General features: G+C 40.8%; 1 protein-coding gene across 1 annotated transcript in view; it reads left to right on the forward strand.

The window, feature by feature from the left end:
* AGBL1 (ATP/GTP binding protein like 1) overlaps nt 1–22,274 on the forward strand; it is a 492,407-nt gene that overhangs the window by 356,238 nt on the left and 113,895 nt on the right. Inside the window, exons 19-20 of the mRNA XM_039245764.1 lie at nt 1,000–1,129; nt 17,706–17,837. Coding sequence (XP_039101695.1) covers nt 1,000–1,129; nt 17,706–17,837 — 262 coding nt within the window. The remainder of the gene's footprint in view (nt 1–999; nt 1,130–17,705; nt 17,838–22,274) is intronic.

Raw genomic sequence — 22,274 nt, forward strand, 5'->3', positions numbered from 1 at the left:
AGAAGACAGCTGGGGGTGTGGATTGGGAATGGGAAAGTCTGATGGGGATGCTATACTGCTTCCCCTCAATTCCTGGCATCTCTCTTGTTAGGTCTCTTGAGTAAGTAGCATCTTAGCAGGACTGCTGGGGGCCTCCCCTGAGCCCGGGGGTCTCTTGATCATCTCTGAGGGTCTCTTTTAGGATGATCTTACCTGGCAGCTCAGCATCTTAGTTTCCTTCCCTCTGAACTTCAGCCAGCACTGTCTTAACCAGCTGTGTCAACTTTGCAAAGTAACTTGATACTTTCAGATGTGGAGGTCTCCGTTTCCCAAATGAGGGGATGGATTCTGAGCTCATTTCTAGAGCCAGTATCCCATCCATGATGATGTTTTTGAAAAAGATACTCTGGCTCTCTGGGTAAATGTCAAGCATTTTGTGTCATCTGTATGGATAGGGAGGAAGCATGGTGATAGGGGAAAGAGCCTTATGCTTTTTTTAGACGCAAATAGACCTGGATGTAAAGCCTAGCTCTTAGTTATGTGATCTCGGGCCATTTATGTAATCATTTCTAAGCTTCAGTCTCTTCATTGGGATGGAATAATATCCACCTGGCAGAATTACTGGGCCAGCTGGAAATATCGTATCTAACACGCCCCACATGACAGATTGAGCACAATTTACTTATTTGTAGAATTGAAGGTCCCAGAGCCTCGAGCAATTTATCGAATTCATTCTCTGTGGGGAACTACATTTCCCAAACTTAGTCTTAAAACTGTGATAACCCAATATCAAGTCAAAAAGTCAAATATGGCTTCCAGTTCTTTCCGGAGCTGTGAATAATCACAACACTTCGGGAGCTTAAATGACAGATCTGCAGATTTCTGGACATCTGCAATTGATGCCAATTGGGCAGAAGTCAGAAGGACGTTGAATTCATTAGTTTGTTTGTCTTGTCGAGCTTTATTTTCTCAAGTTATTTTCTTCTCAATGAGTATTTATTTACTTGTTTGTTCCTGCAGTCACAGATGCTCACTGAAAGGGGAGGATTTGAACAGACAATGGCTCTCTCCCAGTGCCCATCTTCAGCCAACAATCTACCATGCCAAAGGACTCCTGTATTACCTGAGCAGTATTGGCCGAAGTCCCAGGGTGAGTCTCTTCCTTCTGCCTCTACACTCTTAGCTGGTCTCTACCATCTATTAAGAGACAGCTTACTTTCTGTCAAGGAAAGAAACCCAGATACAAGTGAAAGACTTGGGTGTGATAAGCTCTAAAGGGGGATGCAGTAATTTCCGGGGGTTGCCATAACAAACTACCACATCCTGGGTGGCTTAGAACAACAGAAGCACATTTTCTCACTTTGCTGGAAGCTAGACATCTAAGATCAAGGTGTCAGCAGGCCATGATGTCTCTGAAGGCTCTAGGAAAAAAAAAAAAAAAACCTCCATTGGCCATTCCTAGCTTGTGCTGATTGCCAGGAGCCCTGAATGTGGCTGGTGACAGCCAATCTATCTTGAATCTCTGCCTCTGTCATCATATGGCCATCATCTCTGTGTGTATCTGTGTACAGAGTTCCCTCTTCTCCTAAGGACAGTGGTCACTGGATTAAGGTGACCTAATTAGGGACCACCATAATGAGCATGGCCTGACTACATCTGCAAAAACTCTCCCCAAATAGGGTCACATTTGTAGGTACTGAGAATTAGAGCTTCAACATTGATTGATTGGAGGGAGGAGATTCAATTTAACCCACACAGAGGCAAACCATTGGCTCAGTACTCCTAGGTGAAAGCTGTGCAAAAAAATTACACTTTATCCCATTTTCCTGGTTTTTCAGTTATTGGTCAAGGGAGAATTTTATCTATCTATTAAGTCATGATTGAAAGAAATCTAGGTGGTAATATTCGTGTTCACCTAGTATATATTCATTTTCAAAGATGATTCTAACACTACTCTAGCTACTTTTATATACTGACTTTAGTCCCAAGCTTCTAGCAACTGCAGAGTTGAAGGAAAACAGATGATAGACAGCCTGGTCCCCGACTTACTGATGGTTCCACTTACCATTTTTCTGCTTTACGATGCTGTGAAAATGATTCACATTCAGTAGGAAGCATACTTCAAAGTTTGAATTTCGATCCTTTTCCAGGCAAGAGGCATGCAGTACAATCGTCTCTCATGCTGCTGGGAGGTGACAGCAGGTACAGCTCCCAACCATTCAGACAATCTGGAGGATAAGCAACCCAACACATGCCACAGTTCTGTACCCATACAACCATTCTGGTTTCCACTTTCAGCACAGAGTTCAACATAAGTACATGAAGCAGTCAACACTTTATTATAAAATAGGCCTTGTGTTAGATGATTTAGCCCAACTGTAGGCTAATGTGTGTTCTGAGCACATACATGTAAGATAGATGAGGCTAAGCTACAAAGTTCAGTAGGTTAGATGTATTAAATGCATTTTCAACCTGTGATATTTTCAGTTTATGATGGGTTTAACAGGATGTAATCTCATCATAAATTGATGAAGGTCTGTATTTGAAACCAGAGGCCTAGGCCCAAGATTAATGAAGGAGGTGATGGTGGGCAAGTAACTGTATGAAAACAATCATTTGTTGACTACAAACTGTGAACATACTCTCTGCAGAAGTGTGGAGGGGCATATGTCCAAGTTTAGACTATTTGCCTAACCTAAGGAACTTGGAATAGGGTGGATAAGCTTACAGATGAGCCAAGCAATCACCTCTACCATTAACCACTTTTTGAACATATACTAGGTGATAAAAACAGTGGCACATTGGGGCACCTGGGTGGCTCTGTCGGTTGAGCATCTAACTCTTGATTTCGGCTCAGGTTATGATTCCAGGGCTATGGGATGGAGCCTTGCATAAGGCTCCATATTCTCTCTCTCTTTCCATCTGCCCCTTCCATGAATACAAAAATAAAAACAGTGGTTCATTCAGCGAAAATCTATTGAAATAATAGATGAATATCTAGTATAGAATCTTACTGAAATCTCAAAAAAAGTAAGGGGTCAAGTGATTTCACTGAGGTCACCAGGAGGTATATGGCAGAATTGGCATTCAGTTCTGACCTATTTTCTGCCCTGCAGTCCAATCTCTCTTTATCACTTACTCTTTGAGAGAGAGGGTATTGGGGTCCTCAAGACAATCCTCAGGCTCACTGATTCCCCAGAAGGACAAACAGAACTCAAAAGAGCTGTTGTGCTCATAATTATAGTTTACTACAGTGAGAAGATACAGATTAAAATCAGCAAAGGTAAAAGGTACATAGGGCAGAATCCAGGAGAGACAGGTATAGGTTCTCAGGTGTGTCTGTCCCCAGTAGAGTTGTATGGACCATGCTTAATTGTCCAGCAGTGGTGTGTGAGAACACGGATAGGATTGCCGATCAGGGAAGCTCATCTGAGCTTTGATGTCCAGGGTTTTCAGTGAAGCTCAGTTATGGCCATGGTGCCCCAGATGTCTGGTCTTAGTTAATCAAACTCCAGCCCCTTTAGAAGTCAAACTGACACTTAATGGCCCAAGACCACCACCAGAGACCACATTGTCAGCATCAGCCATCTGGCATGACCCAAGGCTCAGGTAAAGAGACACTCTTATCTAGCAGACTATTCCAAGAATGCCAAGGTGATATACCAGGAGCCAACCAAGAACCAGACCTTTCTTTCGAATGTGTAGGGTTTAAACACTTCACATTTAGTGAGCTACTACTTTATTGCAAAGAGAATAAAGTGTGTCCTTTTCCCTTAAGAATCCTTGTTCTACAAGGATTGCTCAAAATGTGCAATATTTTCATGCTAACTTCCACTATCCCCATCTAAGGAAACACTGGTACCCCTCTGTTGTCTCCCTTCTAGAAGCAAGTTCATAGCCTGTACAGCAGAACACCAATGTTACGGACAAGGCCTGGAAACAGTGCATTCTTTGAGAGAAAAGCCTTAGCCTCTGTGAGAAAAGAGATAGACTTACATGGAAAGAGGTCTTTACCTGATACACATTTAGATATACACACATTCAACCCATAGCAAACAGGACTTCTCTCTACTCTCACAACCTCTAATTGAAGAGTAGAGCATTTATTTTACAGTGTGACAGGTGAATGCCTTGCTTTAAAATATAAATAAACATTAATTAACTGTAAACATGACAGCCACAGACTTGTTTCCTGCTGGGACCATCTGAGAGGTGGGTGAGAAACAGCTGAGTACTAAATACTATTCACAGTGTTACAAAACTCTCTAATGGGCTCAGCATCACCTTTTAGTTACCTGTGAGGCTGTATTTAACCAGCCTCCTGCTGATAGCAGAAGCACTGTCACTCATCTGTACTCAGGTCTTTCCTGTACAGAGAAGGTTATAATGGTGTCCAAATTCACTCTTGGGCTACATGGTTATAGATTAACTGTGACACTGTCCAACCTCTAGCTCCTATGACAATATTTACTGAGACATCAGGAAGCTACTTTCTGATGGGTAGGAGATTGAACCAGTTCTAGATGGTACTTAGGCATTTGCCTATTGGAGAATAGAATAATGTGAACTCCCAGAACCAATGAGAATGCGAGCTACTGTGAGAGAAAGCAATGTCCTGATACTACTGAGGGCTGCTAAAGACCAGACAGGTCATTCATTTATAGGCAATATGACAATATTTGCATACAGTTTCATCCAGCCATCCACCCACCCATCCACTCATCCACCCATCCACTTATCCGTCTATCCATTCATCTGTCCGTCCGTCCGTCCGTCCATCCATCCATCCATCCATCCATCCATCCATCCATCTGGGCATTCATCCATGTGTCCATTCCTTTATATAGTGTGTGTAATCTCATAAAAAGGAAAAGGATGACTCCCTCCAATTTTTTTTTAGAGTCTATAGTTTACTCTGTTAGAAAGTGCAGTCAGGTCTGCAAAGAAACCTAAGTAGTACAAAATGGTAAAAACTGCAACAAAAGTCCATATGAGTTGTTGTATGAACACGAAGGAGAGGTTGCATCACTTTCCCTCAAGGTTATGGAAAAGCTGGAGACTAGAGATGCCACTTAAGCTGGGCTTAAAATAGTAGCAAGGTTTTGCTTGGTTTTTATTACAGTAAAGTAGAGTAGTACTCTTTCCTCAGAGGGTCTAAGGCCTGTCTGTGGTCTCTTCAACCTTCTGTCTTGTGAAATTGGTGTTCTGTCAAGTTTTCTAGGCTTGGGATCACTGCACAGGGAAAGGAAATGAAGCTTCTCATTAACTGGTGGCATAGACTCATCTGATAGCACACTGATATTATAGTCTCTTTCCCATCTTCTTGCACCTTAATTTTCTGTCTCTAATTTATTAGAGGGTCAGGAAATCTCCTCCAGATGTTGGATTCAAAGCTTAGAAACATAACAAATATTGATATACTCACACATTGGAATACTATTCAGCAAAAACAACAACAGCCTAATAGTAATCAACTGATATTTGCAACAACATGGATTTCAGAAGTACGTTGAGTGACATAGGCTACACACTAAAAAGTACATACCTATGTTTCTACTTATGTAAAGTTCACGATTGAGGAATCAGGATGGTGATTGCCTATGTAAAGGAATTCAATAATAGGGGCCAGGAGGGAACTATTGAGGTTAATAGAAATGTTCTAATTCTCGATTAAAGAGTCACTTACACCAAAACCCATTGATTAAAAACTCATTCGAGGTCTGTGCATGTCACTCTAGGTACAATCTTACCTAAATACAAAAAATTAAAGAGAAATAAATCAAAGCACAGTCGCAGGGGCTTTGAAATGCAACTAGGAAGCAAAAGAGCCTGCTCACAATGAGACCGACCAGCACACAAGCAAGCAATTCGAGCCCAGGAAGGGCACACAGCAGAATAGAAAGCTGTAGAAGATCTATTAGTGAATCAGAAAGGTCCAGCTGGAGAAGAGGCATGCAAGCAGAGAAGCCCAGAGAACAGATAGGCTCCATGTCAGCTAGTAGGAGGCACTGAATCCACTCTACTTTATAGAACTCCCCACCAGGACTGGGAGGCCTGAGGCCCATGGGAGCCAAGCACAGCTAAGGGGAGTGGAGGAAAGCTCTCAGGATCCATCAAGCTCCCAGAAACCCAGGCCAACAGCCTCTTCCAGGCTAGTGTTGCAGCTGGCCTGGGGTCTGTGTCACTGGGCTTCAGAATTAGGAGAGGTATCGATTCTCATCTCTCTCTGTAGGAGTGTGTGCTGGTAAAGGGATTTCAGTGCTCTTTGAAGAGCTCATTGATTCCCACTTACAACTTATACAAACTAGGCCGCCTTCTGCCAAGGGACAGAGTGGGCATATTCTGGTTTTATCTTTCTCTGGGGCCCAGTGGAACAGAATTTTTAGCTACTTAAATGATTTTCCTGGTCTTATTCTGTCCCTCTGGCATATGTTTTGAGTTAATCAGCTTCTTTTAAGAGACAAAAGGAGAGAGCAAAAAGGGATGGCATATGTCTTCTTAAGACCTTGTCCCCAGGGTCTCAAGATACTCTATACAAACGATTGATTTTATCTCCACTTTATTCCTCAGAAGTGGCAGAAGGACAAGTGTTATTTTTGCTTATTTTCATTGATTCGTGCTAAGGTACACACCTAGAATTCCCTTCTTTTCCTGTGTAAGGATGTGGTAGGGAAAAAAAAATTCCTGCTGCCATAGTTGGGAGATAGGGACAAAATGTTCACGGAGGTTCTGGGTGAAGGAAATTTAAATTTGATTCCATATTCTTTTATTTAAAATTTTTCTCATTCTATCAGAATAAAGATGAAACAGTGTTTCTTAACATACCAGAAGTCATGTTTTAGAGGTATTTTAATAAGCACAAGTACTCCACATTTAACTGATTGTGACATATCTTGCCTAAATTTATGTTGAAAAGCAGGGATTTTTTTCTTCTTTCTCCCTTGCTAGTATCTCTGATGTACCTTTTGAGTATTAAAGAGCTGGAAATCTGGGGTTGTCCGTATGCCACAGGGAGGGCCAGTCAGATTTTTCAAAGAAGTGGGAGGCACTTCCCTATTTTTCTTTTCTTTTTTTTTTTTGGTGAGCAAATCTGGGAGGTGGCATAGAGGGGAACACAGGAGGGTAGTTGCCTAAACCAGTGTGAAGGTGCCTGTGCCCAGAGCTGGTGGGATGGGGAGTAGGTAAGAGATGCGTGAAGACAGGACCAGATGGATGAGCTATGCTGCAAGATTGTTCTCTGTGAGGGTGGGCTGCAGGTAAAAACAGGCTTCAAACGAAGGCATAGGAGACCTGTGCTTCATCTGTTCAATAAACATGTTCAAGGAGAACTGGTTTGGTGAGTAGAGCAAGGCAGCAATGATCATGGCCAATGGCACTGGACACAGAACTCAAAGTGCTAGTCCCAGAAAGTGGGGGTTGCCAACCATAAAGCCCAGTCCAGCCTAGGAAGCCAAGACATCCAACAGTTCTTGAAGATAGGAATGCACATCAGGAAACTGAGGCAGTCTCTTTACATGGAGTGGGTAAGCATGGCAGTGGGTCAGCATTTATACTCTGCCCCCTGGGTTTATCCAGACAACTTGGACATCTGCCATGGGTCAAAAAGATTCATCTTGGGCCCACCTTTTGGGGAAGACATGGGTCCCAATAACCCATCTGTGCTGATTGGGATTTGCACACAACATGGGTAGATCAATGCTTCTACCTTGAGAGCCTCAGTCCCTGCAGTTGACTGAGGCAGATGGTAGGGGCCTCACCCATGCCGACAGGTCACTGAGACTATGTCCAAAGGTTGCTGCTTCTCGCCCTTCAATCTCTAAAATTGGGGAAAGGGAACAATTTTAACTCCTCTCAAGACCTCAATGCACAAATGCCCTCTCAGGTGTTTAGCTTATTGATACTCACAGATGACCAGCCAGCCAGAGACAGAGAGTAAAAGTCAGCTACCGCGAGACTCCAGGGTAAGCCTGGTAGCTCAATCTTAATTTCAATTGACAATCTTGTTATACTGCTCTTTAAAAAAAAGTTTATTTTTATTTATTTTGAGAGAGACATAGAGAGCAAGCGGGAGAGCCAGAGAGAGGGGGGGACAGAACCCCATGCAGACTCTGCACTATCAGCACAGAGCCCAGGATGAGGCTCAAACTCCTGAACCATGAGAATGTGACCTCATGAAGTCAAGAGTCAAACACTTAACCAGCTGAGCCACCCAAGTGCCCCTTACTGCTCTTCTCCACTGGTACATCCAACAATTTGAAGTATTTTATTGTGTAAAATCTTTGGAGCCAGACTAATCAGAGTGTGAGATAGAGCATCACTTTTTTTTTTTAAAGCATTTAAAGAAATGTTTATTCTTGAAAGCGAGACAGAGCACAAGGAGGAGAGGGACAGAGAGAGAGGGAGACACAGAATCTGAAGCAGACTCCAGGCTCTGAGCTGTCAGCACAGAGCCCCAACATGGGGCTTGAACCCACGAACTGTGAGATCATGACCTGAGCTGAAGTCGGACACCCAACTGACTGAACCACCCTGGCGCCCCAAGCATCACTATTTAATGGGTGGCCATGGGCAAGCGTTTAACCTCCTTCTACTTAGCAGAAGTTAGACCTCATCTGAAAGTTTGGATGATATCTTCCTGTAGGACATTTATACTGATTGTAGATGTGCATAAAGTCTTAGCAGTGTGACTGGCACATATCAAGCCATCTAGTTAATGGCAGACATTAAATTTATTATTATTTACCAGAAGGGTGCTGTATACAACACAGAGCCACATATTAGACTATATGTTTTGACTTAATTTATAGGGACACTTTCAATGTAATTAAACTATCTTGGGAAAAAGGACAGTATAATGCATACCACCGGGATGTCAGAAAACCTCCAGCATTTCATAACATGTAATAAAGGGTCCCACCCTGGGCTGTCTCCTAACTGGTTAGTTATTGAAGCATGAGCTGAGTTTAATGTGAAATTGTTCACCCCACACTAGCCATTGGAGGGGTCAAACTGATCTATGAGTAAAGGCTGCTTTTGTTAAGGACATGTTAGAACTTTAGCCCATAAGGGTCCAGTGTAAGTAGAAGTCTCTCCCTTTAAGAAAGGGAATAGAGTATGAAATCCCCTTTTCAGATAGTTGTAGAAGTAACTTCTGCCCAGGTCCCCTGCTCTCACTTAGGTGAAACCTGAAGGAGAGAGCATGACTGTCACTAAAAGGACTGGAAAATTTGCTCTTGCGAACAGGGCTCTTGGAGGACAATTGAATATGCCACCAAGATTATTTTCCTCATCGAGATGTTTGTGCCACGCTCAGGAGCTTGGGCTGAAAGCTATCCGGAAAATCATGTTGCACAAGTTGGAATCCCCAGGGCTTCAGTGAGTCTTGCTTGGTTTAATTGGAAGCATTGCTGTTTGGGGTTTTCATCACATACCCCAGAATTTGCCTTCTCACGGCTCCAGCCTCACCTTCATTTTTCTGTGGCGGTGGCATAAATAATGCAGAGGTCTCACTGCTGGGAAGCAGGAACAAGACCCAGATGTCAGGAACAGAAAATACCGCAGCTTAAAGCTGGCAGAGCAGAGCAGTAAACCCAGGCAGGGGTAGGTGAGCTGTGGGGGCCAGGGAGGGCGTGTGTGAGATGGGGGCTAACCTCTTGCATAAGGGCCCAATTAGCTTGCTGAGGACCAGGAATGGGACTAGGGAGGGCGCGGGGAGGTGGGGAAGGCATGTGAGGAGCATAGTAATGTGGCCCTGAACAACCTCTTTGCTGAGCAAGAAATGATGGAACTCAATGTTGTGCATGAATTAAATTAACCTTGCAATTTAGCTCGACAAGACTTCATTGGAAAAGGTACTGAGGAGATGCATAGAGCCTGATTTCAGAATCGTAATCCAATCAACACCATCCGCTTTGCTGATGGAGAAAGCGAGACACGGAGAGTCGGTTTAGCCCTGGGGTGAACAAGTTCAATACTCCCCACTCCAGCTCAAACAAAACACAACTTAATGAAAAGAAACCTCCAAATCTTCATCTCTGCCTATATTCCCATGTCCCTTGCCTTGGGGGAAAGCATGATCCTATTGCCTATATTCACTTAATCCAGAAATCCAGGTGGTATCCGTAACCTCTTCCTCACTTGGCTCCTAGATCCATTTAGTCTTCAACTTCTGTAGAGTCTCCTTCTTCCCTCTGTCACCCAATGTCCTTTCTCTCCATACTTAAGCTGCCTTAAACTCCATACTTCCACTGCATTAGCAAGGCCCCTGTCACCCTGGTGCCTGGTGTCAGTCTCTCTGGTGAACTCTTTAAGCTCCTTTTGTGGTGGTCTGACCACGCTGCTGCTTCTTGCTCAAGCACTTTTGTGACTCCTTCCCTACCTTCAGGAGAGCATCCGAACATCCCAGGGGGGCATCGCTCATTGCCCACTGCCCACTTGCAGACCCTAAGGCCCATTCTCCTTGTGCTCTACAGGCTTATTCTGAATGTTTGAAATTCCTCAGACCCAGGGCACTTTCTTTCTCATTCTAATTGCTTGGATCACTCCAACTCGATAGGACTCTACTTAGAATCCCTCCCCCGCCCCCCTCCCCCCAGCAAATTCTAGGATCCCTAAATCACACAACATCAAGGCTGCTGTTCATTTTGACTGTGCAACGTGCCCTTGTTTGGGTTCCCAGAGACCCCGTACATACCTCTACTTGCACCCTCCTCTCACTGCAAGATGGTTTCCCATATACCCATGGGATCATCCCAACAAAACAGCTCCTGGAAGAGGCAATATGGAAATCTAAAATGCATTTTTGAAACATGGATTCTGGATTAGAACATACTGGGGTTCAAATATTTACTCATACTTAAAAGCAGTGCAAAGTTGGGCATGCCTGGACAGGTTATTCATTTTATCTGAAATTCACTTTTTTTGGCTGCAATGAAATAATGGTAGAACCTGTTTCATGATGAGATAGTCTATATTAAGTTGTTAGCTCAGGATCTGAAACATCATAAAGCTTCGATAAAGTAACCATTGTTGCTCTTGTTGGCATTGTTATTAAGGACATTGCTGTGTTATATTAAAATTTTAATTTCTCCTGCCACAAAGCAGGCATCCAGTAAATATTTGTTGAATCAATTGAAGACTAAGGAAGCTAGGACCAGAGGTTAACCTGGGCAGACTTCTTACTTACCTGGCACAGAATTTTACAGAAAGGAAGCAGAAACATTACCTCTTCCCATAGGAGAGAAAAAGCTCCTTCAACAGAAATAATTTGATACTTTGTCTTGTAATTGCCCCCTATAATTTAGAAGAACATACACTTCTTATCATTAACAAGCATTTATTTTTAGGATGTCATTTGAGCAAAAAACAGGACAATGTCTGCATCGCCTCTATTTTGAGTCTCCAGTGGCCATGAGAAGTCCCAGGGCTAAGCAGTGCTGATTCCCACAGGTGACTAAGTCTATACTTTGTCATTGACCTCAGCTTCCAAAATCTGTAAGGATCAGAAAAAAAAATTAAACTCTTTACTCCAGTTGAATTCAGCGTTTAAGGAGCGCCTGTCACCACGTAGGCAAAGATTCTGGCTTTATTGAGGAATCTGTTGCTAAGACACAACCTTAATTTGTTTGCACACTTTTCCTAAGAACGGTGGGTGTTTAATTCACAGAGAGACACTGAGGTGTAAGAGATTAAGGTTTGTGGCAAGTTCATTATGGCAGAGGATTAAACCTCCGACAAGTTTGTTGGTTCCTTTAGGCTAGAGGCTGTCAAGGCATGGGCTTAGGACCGGGATATCTGCGCCACTGGGAATTGCTAGAAATGCAAATTCCCAGCCTACCCCAACCTTAATGGAATCCCACAACTACCGGAGAGCGGTTTACAGTCTGAACTTGGGCAACTTTTCCAGGTCATTCTGACATTCAATAACATGTGAGATCACTGCTCCACACCCTTGATAGGAGCAGTGGTTTTCAACCCTGCCTGCACATTAGAATCACCTGGAAAACTGAAACATACCCCATGGCCCTGGTGTCAATGCAGACCAATTAAATAAAAATGTCTGGAGGTGGGCTCCGGGCATTGATATTTTTAAAATCTCCTTAGGAGATTTTAGTGCAGAGACAGGATGGAGAAACACTGGCTGATGGAGATGTATTTGTTGGAAAGGACAGAATCTTGCTCCCAGTAACCCAGATAGCAAGGTAGGTTTGGAGGAAAGAAGTCCAGCAATCTTGCAGGCACTAGAAAGTACCAAAAGCCTGGGAAGTTCTCCTTCCCATCTCTCATGTCTCTCTTTCTACTGCCACATTTTTCTGTCATCTGCTTTTCTCTGTGCATTTGCCTAATTACACCCCTCTATAGGGAATAACTTATTCTGCTCGATCACTCTTTCTGTGCTTTCATTCTGTGTCTTGTGCCTGATTTGACTTGTCATTGGACCAACTCCCTCCTCCCAAATCTGCTTATCATTTCGGCTCTGGCACCCACAGCTCAGTGATATGTGGAAGCTGGGGAGATTTATTTTCTCAGAAGACTTCAACCTGAAACAAGAATAAAGGATTCTACATAAAGAAAAATAAAATTCTTTTCTGGGAGAGAAAAAATACTTAAGAAATACTTTTTTAAAAAATGTTTTTTAATGTTTACTTATTTTTGAGATAGAGAGTAGAGGAGGAGCAGAGAGAGGGAGACACAGAATCCCAAGCATGGTCCGGGCTCTGAGCTGTCAGCACAGAGCCTGACCCGGGGATCGAACTCATGGACTGTGAGAGATCATGATCTGAGGCAAAGTTGGACACTTAACAGACTGAGCCACCCAGGTGCCCCAAGAAATGCTTTTCTGCTAACAGGGAATTCACAGTGTCAATGTATTATTGACAAATAAGAGAAGGGGGGGGGACAGGAAGATGAATATACAGAACTGTTTTCAGTCCTTTAGTCCTTAAAACCCTCCGCTCATAGATACTTGGTCTGTCTCCAAACCTGCCTTCTGGCTCCTGATTAAGTTCATGCTCCTTGTCTGTCAATAACCTTGTTTCCAGAAAATCGGTCTTGACACTGCTGATTCTTCCCTACTTCTGTGGCCCACCAGCAAAGCAGCATGGCCTATGAGCTTTAACCTGCTATCAAATGTTAGTCTTCCTCTTCTTCTGTCATGAGTAAGCAAACCATTAACTCACTTGTCCTTTTATTTCTTTGACATGTGTGTTTGTTTATGGCCCTATGCATGCAGCTCAAGTGTCCTGGGCTGCATTCCCGCTGTCAACACCTTCCTATTCAGTGTGAACTTGAGGGCTTTATCACATACCAAAAAAACATCACTAGTCTAACTTCTCAACCAACAACATCATTGGGAGTCATTCATCTGACTTCTACTGAAGCGTTTTCAGAGAATGGAAATTTAAAAAAATTTGTAATGTTTACTTATTTTTGAGAGAGAGAGGAAGGGAGGGAGGGAGAGGGGCAGAGCATGGGTGGGGGAGGGGAAGAGACAGAGAAGGAGACACAGAATCTGAAACAGGCTCTAGGTTCTGAGCTGTCAACACATAGCCCCTACTTGGGGCTTAAACTCAGGATTAGTGAGATCATGACCTGAAGTAAGACACCCAACCGATGAAACTTTTAAAGCTTTGACAGCATATTAAGACAGCGATAACCAGAGTTATTCCTTGCCAGTAATAGATATTCAACAAGTGTTGAGTTTAATATAGAGCTGGAATCTGTGTCCAGATTATTCTTTCCTTTTGCCTGTGTGTACAGCAAATAATAGCAAGTACATTTATTCATGTTCCAACTGGGAGAATTTGGAAATCTGTGGGACTCCTACCCAGACCCCTTTGAGCCTTCTTTTTTTCTGCGATAAACATCTCCAGTGTCCTCAGTTGTTACTTGTTTACAAACATCCCCTTTCTCTTGGCTTTCTGGTTCCTCCTTATTGAGATGTCCTGGCTTATTCTAAAATGCCACACTCAGGAATCAAAAAAATATTAGATAAAAATTGACCAGTATGAGGTACATTCGATGGATTGTTCTCTTAATATATGAGCACTTTACTTCTCCAGAAGCAGTTCATGATTAGATTAATTTTTGGCATCTGCGGCCTCTGATTTATTCTCAGCAAATTGCCATCCCAAACTTTTGGATCTCTCATTCAAAATCTACTTCTCAGCTAAATGTGTCTACCTTTCACTCTGGTCACTGTTTGAATCTAATTGTAAGACATTACATTCATTCCAATGTAAGTATTTCTATTTTTGCTCATTCTGTTCCTTTTGTCACATAAAATTTTCACTCTTGTTTACTCTCCTCTCATTTATCCTCAGTTCTGTGTCATTATTTAAAAAACACCTTTGGCTACCTACTCTGTGTCCTTAGTTTGCAAAGGCTACATTTCTAGAAACTAAGGAGCAAATGTGAAGACATACCTCCTTAAAACATAAGGACTTCTATCTCCTTGAAACACAAAATGTGTAGGTATCATCTGTTAATTTTAATCACACAGATCACAGTTGTGCAGCTTGATAAATCATCACAAAATGCACCTACCATGTAACCACCAACTAAATCAAGAAAAAGAACATGTCCAGCAACCCAGAGATGTCAGATAATAATACCCAGCCCCCCAAAATAAACACTACCATCATTTGCACCATGATATTAGCCTTGCCTGTTTCTGAACATCATAGAAAGGAAATCCTTACACGCACTGTTTTTGTGTCTAGCTTGCTTTTTTACAATGTTGGATAGTATTCTGTTGAATGGTTGTACCATAATTAAATAATCCATTGCGCTGTTTATAGTTTTAAGCTAGTAAAAATCATACTGCTCTTTACAGTCTTGATTATCTTCTGGTGCTCAGTGGATGCATTTCTGTTGGGAGGTTTTAGAATATGTACATATTCAACTTTAGAAGACTCTCCAAATTGTTGTCCAGAGGAATGGTATCTTTAAAGTCCGCAAACTGGGTTAGAGAGTTCTACTTCTTCCATATCATGGTTACCACTTAACATTGTCTGTATTCATGATATTAGCAGTCCTAGTAATGCTTAGATGCAGTCACATCTCATTGTGGTATGTAAATTATATTTTCTTGATATTAATGAGGCTGAGTGCACTTTCATTTGCTTAATAACCATTTGGACATTTTCTTTTGTGAAATGTCAATTGAAGATTTTTGCCCATTTTTAAATTTTTTGTACATTTATTCATTTTTGAGAGAGAGGGGGAGAGAGAGACAGAGAGAGAACATGAGTAGGGGAGGGGCAGAGAGAGGGGGAGACACAGAATCTGAAGCAGGCTCCAGGCTCCAGGAGGTCAGCACAGAGCCCAATCAGAGCTTGAACCCACGACCTGTGAGGTAATGACCAGAGTTGAAGTCCGATGCTTTTAACTGACTGAGCCATCCAGGCACCTGAATTTTGCCCATTAAAAAAATTGAGATGCCTCTCTTTTTCTTGTTGATGTACAAAAATGTGTGTGTGTGTTTTGGATATATGGACTGCAAATAGGTTATTTCACTCTTTAGTTTTTTCATATTTTTTATACCATTTTTATTTTAGTTTTTAAAAAATTTTAATGTTTATTCATTTCTTGAGAGAGAGAAAGAGAGAGTGAGAGAGGGGCAGAAGCGGGGGGGGACACAGAATCCAAAACAGGCTCCAGGCTCTCAGAGCCCAATGCGGGGCTGGAACCCACGAACCACGAGATCATGACCTGAGCCGAAGTCAGACGCTTAACTGACTAAGCCACCCAGGCACCCCTTTCATATGAACAGAAATTCTTAATGGACTAGATCTAATTTTTAAGTATTTTAATTTAGGTATATTCCTTGTTTGTGTCCTCAAAAAACCCTATTTCAACCCCAAGGTCATACATGCTCGTCTATGTTGTTACCCCCGGGCGGATGTATTATTTTCTCTCTCATATTAGGATTTGCCATATGTGTAAAATTTATTTTTTAACATATGATGAAGTAGGGATACACACTTATTTTTATTTTCTACATTGTTTACACTGGACCATATTATGTCTTCCAAGACCATCATTTCCCCACTGTGCCAGAGTGTCAACTTTGTCATAAGTCAGGTGGTGATATATGTGATTCCCTTTCTGGAATATCTGTTTTTCTCTATTGATTGATTTGTATATTCTTTTGTCAATAATACTATGTATGAAATACCGTAACTTCAAAATAAATTTTGATATCTTTACATAATTTGTACAGTTTTCTCATTCTTGGTTAAGACTGCCTCCATCCTTCTTGGTTCTTTGCACTTCTATTTTGGTTTGGGATCAGCTTGTAGGTTTCTACAAAATAAAAAACCAAACCAAAACAAAATATCTCCTGTGGGTTTTGATTGAGATTTCACTGAAGCTTTATAAAGATACATTTGCTGAGATTGAAGATTTTCATTTTTCTAAACAATGTGTCTTACACATCTTTAAAATTATTCTTATGAATTAATGGTTTAATGGTATTTTAAGTTCTATTTTTCAAGACTTTATTTTTTAATAATCTCTACACCCAAAGTGGAGCTCTAACTTACAACCCTGAGATCAAGAGTCGCATGCTCCAGCAACTAAGCCAGGCACATGCTCCTAAATAATGTTTTTTTTTTAAGTAGGCTTCATGGCCAGTGCAGAGCCCATTGTGGGGCTTGGGCTCATTACCCTGAGATCAAGAACTGAGCTGAGATCAAGAGTCAGAGGCTTAAATGAACAAGCCACCCAGGTGCCCCAATACTATTTTTAAAGATAGATTTTTAAACCAATAGTATATGTAAGTGGACTTGACTCTTAGATATTGATATTCTAACCTGTGATTTTGTATGCACACACAGATTTTTGATATTCTACATTTTACGACCTTTATGTAGGAAAATAAAGACACTGCTGTTTACTCCTTTTAATTCTTATACCTTTTATTTTTTCTCTTACATTTATTTTTCTCTTTTCTCAGTTGTATCTAGTATAATTGATGGTCGGCACTAGGTCCTTTTCTGATTTCAAGGAGGAAACATAACATTTCATTACATTATACTACAGTATACAGGAACCTCAAAGTGTCTGCTCATTATTATTCAAGAATTGTTACAAACAAGTGACTCCTTTGCCCATCCTGCTCATCCTCTTTCAAACATGAGTGTTTATTGGGTAAAATGTTTCCTCATTCCACTGTTGCATGTAGGTGGGTAGAAGTCAGATGATTGACCTTTTTAGTTCATGGGTCAGGAAGAGGCACATATGGGGTCTGGTAGCCATCATGGGAGTTTGTACAATTTGTACTGAGGTCTGATCCTGTGACTGGATGGGTGTTCAGGGATCTTCCTTGGGGAGGAGATGAGTATATTTAATATGTGGGGATAAATATTTCGAATAAAAACACACATTATTGAAGCAGTTAGTTTTTGTTGGATAACAAACAGCCCTAAAACTTAGTGTCTTAAAAACTATGTGTTATTTCTAATGACACTGCATGGGAATCATCCAGGCAAATCGAGTCATTCTTTGGGTCTGAGACAGTGTGGCCAGGGCTGGAAGTTCTCAAATGGATTTATTTACAGGTCTAGTGGTAGGCTTTACCAATGTAGCTCTTACCAAAATCACCAGTGATCTTCAGGTGACTGGTTCTGCTAAGTAAGCAGTATTTACCTGAGAAAGTTGACACTTCAAAACATTTAAAAGACCAGTATAACTGACCTAGATTTCCCTCCCTTTGGCCATTGTAGGTCTTCTGTGATTTCCATGGCCACTCTCAAAAGAAGAATGTATTCCTTTATGGTTGTAGCATCAAAGAGACCTTGTGGCAAGCAGAGTCCACTGTGAGCACATCTGTGGTGTTGGAAGATGTCGGCTACAGGGTAAGTCACTGGGAAGAATGACAGAAAACATTTTGTTTTCATATTCTTGCCTTTGAGACACACGCTCCACCCATTTTTTCCCCTAAATAAATATTTTAATTATTTTACCTCTAGGGTTAAAATACAAGCAGGTTGGAAGCATGTGTAACCTCTCTATATTTTTGATGAATAATGGCTATACTACCTGGTTGCTCTGTTTTGTTTTCTGTATAATATGATATAGTGCAAAGGGCATAAGCATTAGAGATAGGGAACCTCATTTTAATGCCTGGCTTTACAATTATTAACTGTGCACCTAGGAGTTATTAACATCACGTCTCTGAACCACCATTTGTCACCTGGGAAATGAGGGTAGTAAAAATACTGCCTCTGTTTCATGTTTATGAGAGCAGCAAAATGATGCTGAATACAAAAGGAACTGAAATTAATATGAAGGAATGCAAACTGTAAGACATTAGGCCATCCACATCCCTCTTTGTGTGCTTGCTCTGAAAAGTGGAGCAGTGATCCACTATTTCTATATAGTGGATATAGTCTATATATAAGTAGCTAATTCTATTTTTTATGGTTTCCAGTGGATAAAGCTCAACCTTTTCCCCAATGAACTAAAAAAGAAGTTAAGGAGGGATAAAGAATGAAGGACTTCTTCCTGTCAGGATAAAGGGAATCAGGAAGAAGTAGAGGAGGCAGTGTTGTCCAAACACAAAATAAAAACTAGGCTTTGTTTCAAATGTGTATAGAAAAAGAAGAAAAAATATTGAATTGGAAGAGCCTACAGTTCCCCTGTGTCTTTCTCCTTTACTGTCACCCAGGACACTTCACGTCACCAGATATGTGGGGATTTCACCCCACCAGACACTTCTAAGACACCAGCTGAGTGTTCTACAATTTAACTCAATCCTGGCCCTCTACTTGGAGACAGCGTCAGATCCCACAGGTTAAGGACTCACCCCACAACACTTCTTCCTACTTCAGATATCTATCACAACTCAGTCCCAAGTTACCCAAGACTTCTGTCTGACTTAGCTATGAGTTGGAGCGTTCCGTGATCTCCCCTCTGTGTTGGATTCAGTTATTTGCTAGGGTGGCTTACAGAACCCAACAAAGCACTTACTTACATTTATCAATTTATTAAAGGGTATGATCAAGGACATGGATGAATAGCCAGATAGATAAGAGGTACACAGGGCGAGGTCCAGGAGGATCCCAAGTATAAGATCTTCTGTCCCGGGGATTGGGGGCGGGAGGGGGTATCATCCTCCTGGTATGTGGATGTGTTCCTCAACTTAGAAGCTTTCTGAACCCCATACTATTGGGATTTTATGGAGTCTTCTTCATGTAGCTGTGATCAATTATTAACTCATTTCCAGCCCCCCTCCCCACTGTAAAGGAGTGGGGATAGTCTGATCTAGGAGCCCACCCAGACTCACCTCATTAGAACAAAAGATGGTTCTAATGCTCTTATCACTTAAGAATTTATAGGGGATTGGGGCACCTGGGTGGCTCAGTCAGCTAATCATCCGACTTCGGCTCAGGTCATGATCTCACAGTTCGTGGGTTCGAGCCCCACGTCGGGCTCTGTGCTGACAGCTAGCTCAGAGCCTGGAGCCTGTTTCAGAATCTGCGTCTCCCTCTCTCTCTGACCCTCCCTTGCTCATGCTGTCTCTCTCTCTCTCTCAGAAATAAAACATTTAAAAAAAAAAAAAAGAATTTACAGGGGATTTAGGAGCTCCATGCCAGGGACTGGGGATGAAGGACAAGTACATATTTCCTACTATAAATCACCATATCACAATTATCATGGTACCTACCTCCTCCAAATTCTTTATTATTCTGGATATATGAATTTACTGTAAAAGTAGCTTTATTCCCTGGGTTAATGATACTAAAAGATATAAAAATCTGCCAAACTACTATTTCATCTCAAAATAACTCTCCTGCTCCCTCAGTTTCTTTTCACACACTCCCTTCATGTCCTCTAGCAACATGAGTACTATGGGTCAGTAGATGGTCCCCTAAAGTGATTAGAGTAGAACAAACAAGTTACCTTTAGTTTTCTTTTACTCCGAGTCCCAACTACAGTAATGGGGATTTTGATACATAATTAGAATCTGGAAGAGAGGGAGGGTGGGATGGAGGGAGGAAATTAATTCTGGCACTGAAAAGTTCCACAACCAAGGTGAAAATTTCACTGGATGGGATCATTCAGTAGATTTGTGATGGCAGGGGAATCAGTCACTAAACTTGAAGGTCAATCAAAAAATAACTAAATTTAAATTACAGAGAAAAACAAAACATTGAAGCTAAGTCAACAGCTTTAGAAATCTGAGGATAGCATCAGCATCCAGCACAATACTGAATAGAATAATTAATCAGGAAAATATAATGAATGCAAGTGAATGTATCTACCCCAAAATATATAAGCAAAAATTAACAGAATCAAGAAATTTTAAAATCTAATGATAATAGTTGGGTATTTTAGTACCCTTTTCTCAATAAGAAATAGAACAATCAAACAGAAAATTAGTCATTTTCTGATCTGATTGGTACATATGTAACAATTCTCAAAACAGGAATATACATTGTTTTTGAGTACACATCAAATTTATCCTAGGTACACCATAAGATACATTGAGACTAAGCCATAAAGCCAGTCTCAATGTATCTTTAAAAGATTGAAACCATACAGGTGTGTTCACTTACCATGGCAGAATTAAATTATACATCAACTTTTGTAAGATTCTAGGGTCTCTCAACATTTGGAAATTAAACAATGTACTACAAAATAACTCATGGGCCAAATAAGAAATCAGAAGGGAAATTAGGAAACGTCCTAAACTGAATGAAAATAGAAACACAACATATCAAAATGTATGGTTTGCAGCTAAAGTAGTGTTTAGAGAAAAAGTAGTAACTTTATTTTTTTAATGTTTATTTATTTTTGAGAGAGAGAGAGTGAGAGTGAGCGAGCACACATGGGCATGCGAGGAGCAGAGAGAGACCAGGAGACACAGAATCCGAAGCAGGCTCCAGGCTCTGAGCTGTCAGCACAGAGCACAACGCAAGGCTCAAACTCACAAACCATGAGTTCATGACCTGAGCCGAAGTCAGATGTCAAACCAACTGAGGCAACCAGGGTGCCCCAGAACGTTGTAGCTTTAAATGCTTATATTAGAAATGTGGAGTGGTGGAAGATTGGTAATTCAAGCTTTCACCTCTGGAATGAAGAAAAAAAGAGCAAATCAAGCTCACGGCAAGTATAAGAAAAAAAATAAGCAAAAGCCAAAATGGAAATGAATGAAATAGAAAACATACAAAAGCTAGAGAATCCATGAATACGTGTTTGGTTTCTTGACTAGTCAACGAAATGATAACCCTTTAGTTATACTAATGAAAGAAGACACAAGTTACCAAAATCAGGAATGAAAGGTGGCATCATATCATACCTTCCAAAATGTAAAAGAGTATTGTTAACAATCATATGCCAACAAATGGATAAATTCTTAGGAGGAAAAAATTACCAAAACTAACTCAAGAAGACATGTAAAATCTGATAAGGCTTATGTTAAGTAAATAAATTCTATTACTGATTAAAAATCCCCACACAAATAAAATATGACCTCAATGGGTTTGTTGGTGAATTCTATTAAACTCCTAAGAAATAAATATTACTAATTATAAACAAAGTAGTTTTCAAAAATAGAAGAAAAAGACTTCTCAACTTATTTTATGAAAGCTGCAGTATTCTGACACTAAAGCCAGAAAAGGGGTCACAAGAAAGGAAAACCAATATCTGTCAACAAGCACCTATCCAAAGCCCTTTACAGAATATTAACAAGTCAAATCCAGAAGCATACAAAAATCATCATTCACTGTGACAATGTGGGGTTTAGCTCATGAATGCAATGTTGGTTCAACTTAAATACTGTTCTATTCCTTGTAAATAAACAGGGCAAAACCTACATCATATTCTCAGTGATGTGGAAAAAAGCATTTGGCAAAATTAAACATCCATTCAAAATAAAATCTCACAATGAACAAGAAATAGAAAGGGAATTCTTCAATCTGAAATTGAGCATTAAAAAGAAATGTGTTATAGTTACTAACATGCTTAATGGTAAAAGATTAAATGTTTTCTGGAAGATGAGGAATAGGGCAAGAATATTTGCTCTTACCATTTCTGTTCAACATTTTACTGCATATTCTAACTAGCACAATAAAATAAGAAAAATAGTAAAGAGAAGCATATTGGGAGAAAAGCAGAACTGTCTTTACTCACAAGTATAGAATCGTATGTAGAATATCCTAAGAATTTTATAAAATAAAGTGCTGGAGTTAACATGCAAGTTTAGCAAGGTAGCAAAATGCATGATCAATGATAAAATTCATGCTATTTTTATATACTAGCAATGAATAATCCAGAGATGAAATTAAGGG

Source organism: Hyaena hyaena, unplaced genomic scaffold (genome assembly GCF_003009895.1).
Source record: "Hyaena hyaena isolate Hyena2069 unplaced genomic scaffold, ASM300989v1 scaffold_266, whole genome shotgun sequence".
Classification (NCBI taxonomy): Eukaryota; Metazoa; Chordata; class Mammalia; order Carnivora; family Hyaenidae; genus Hyaena; species Hyaena hyaena.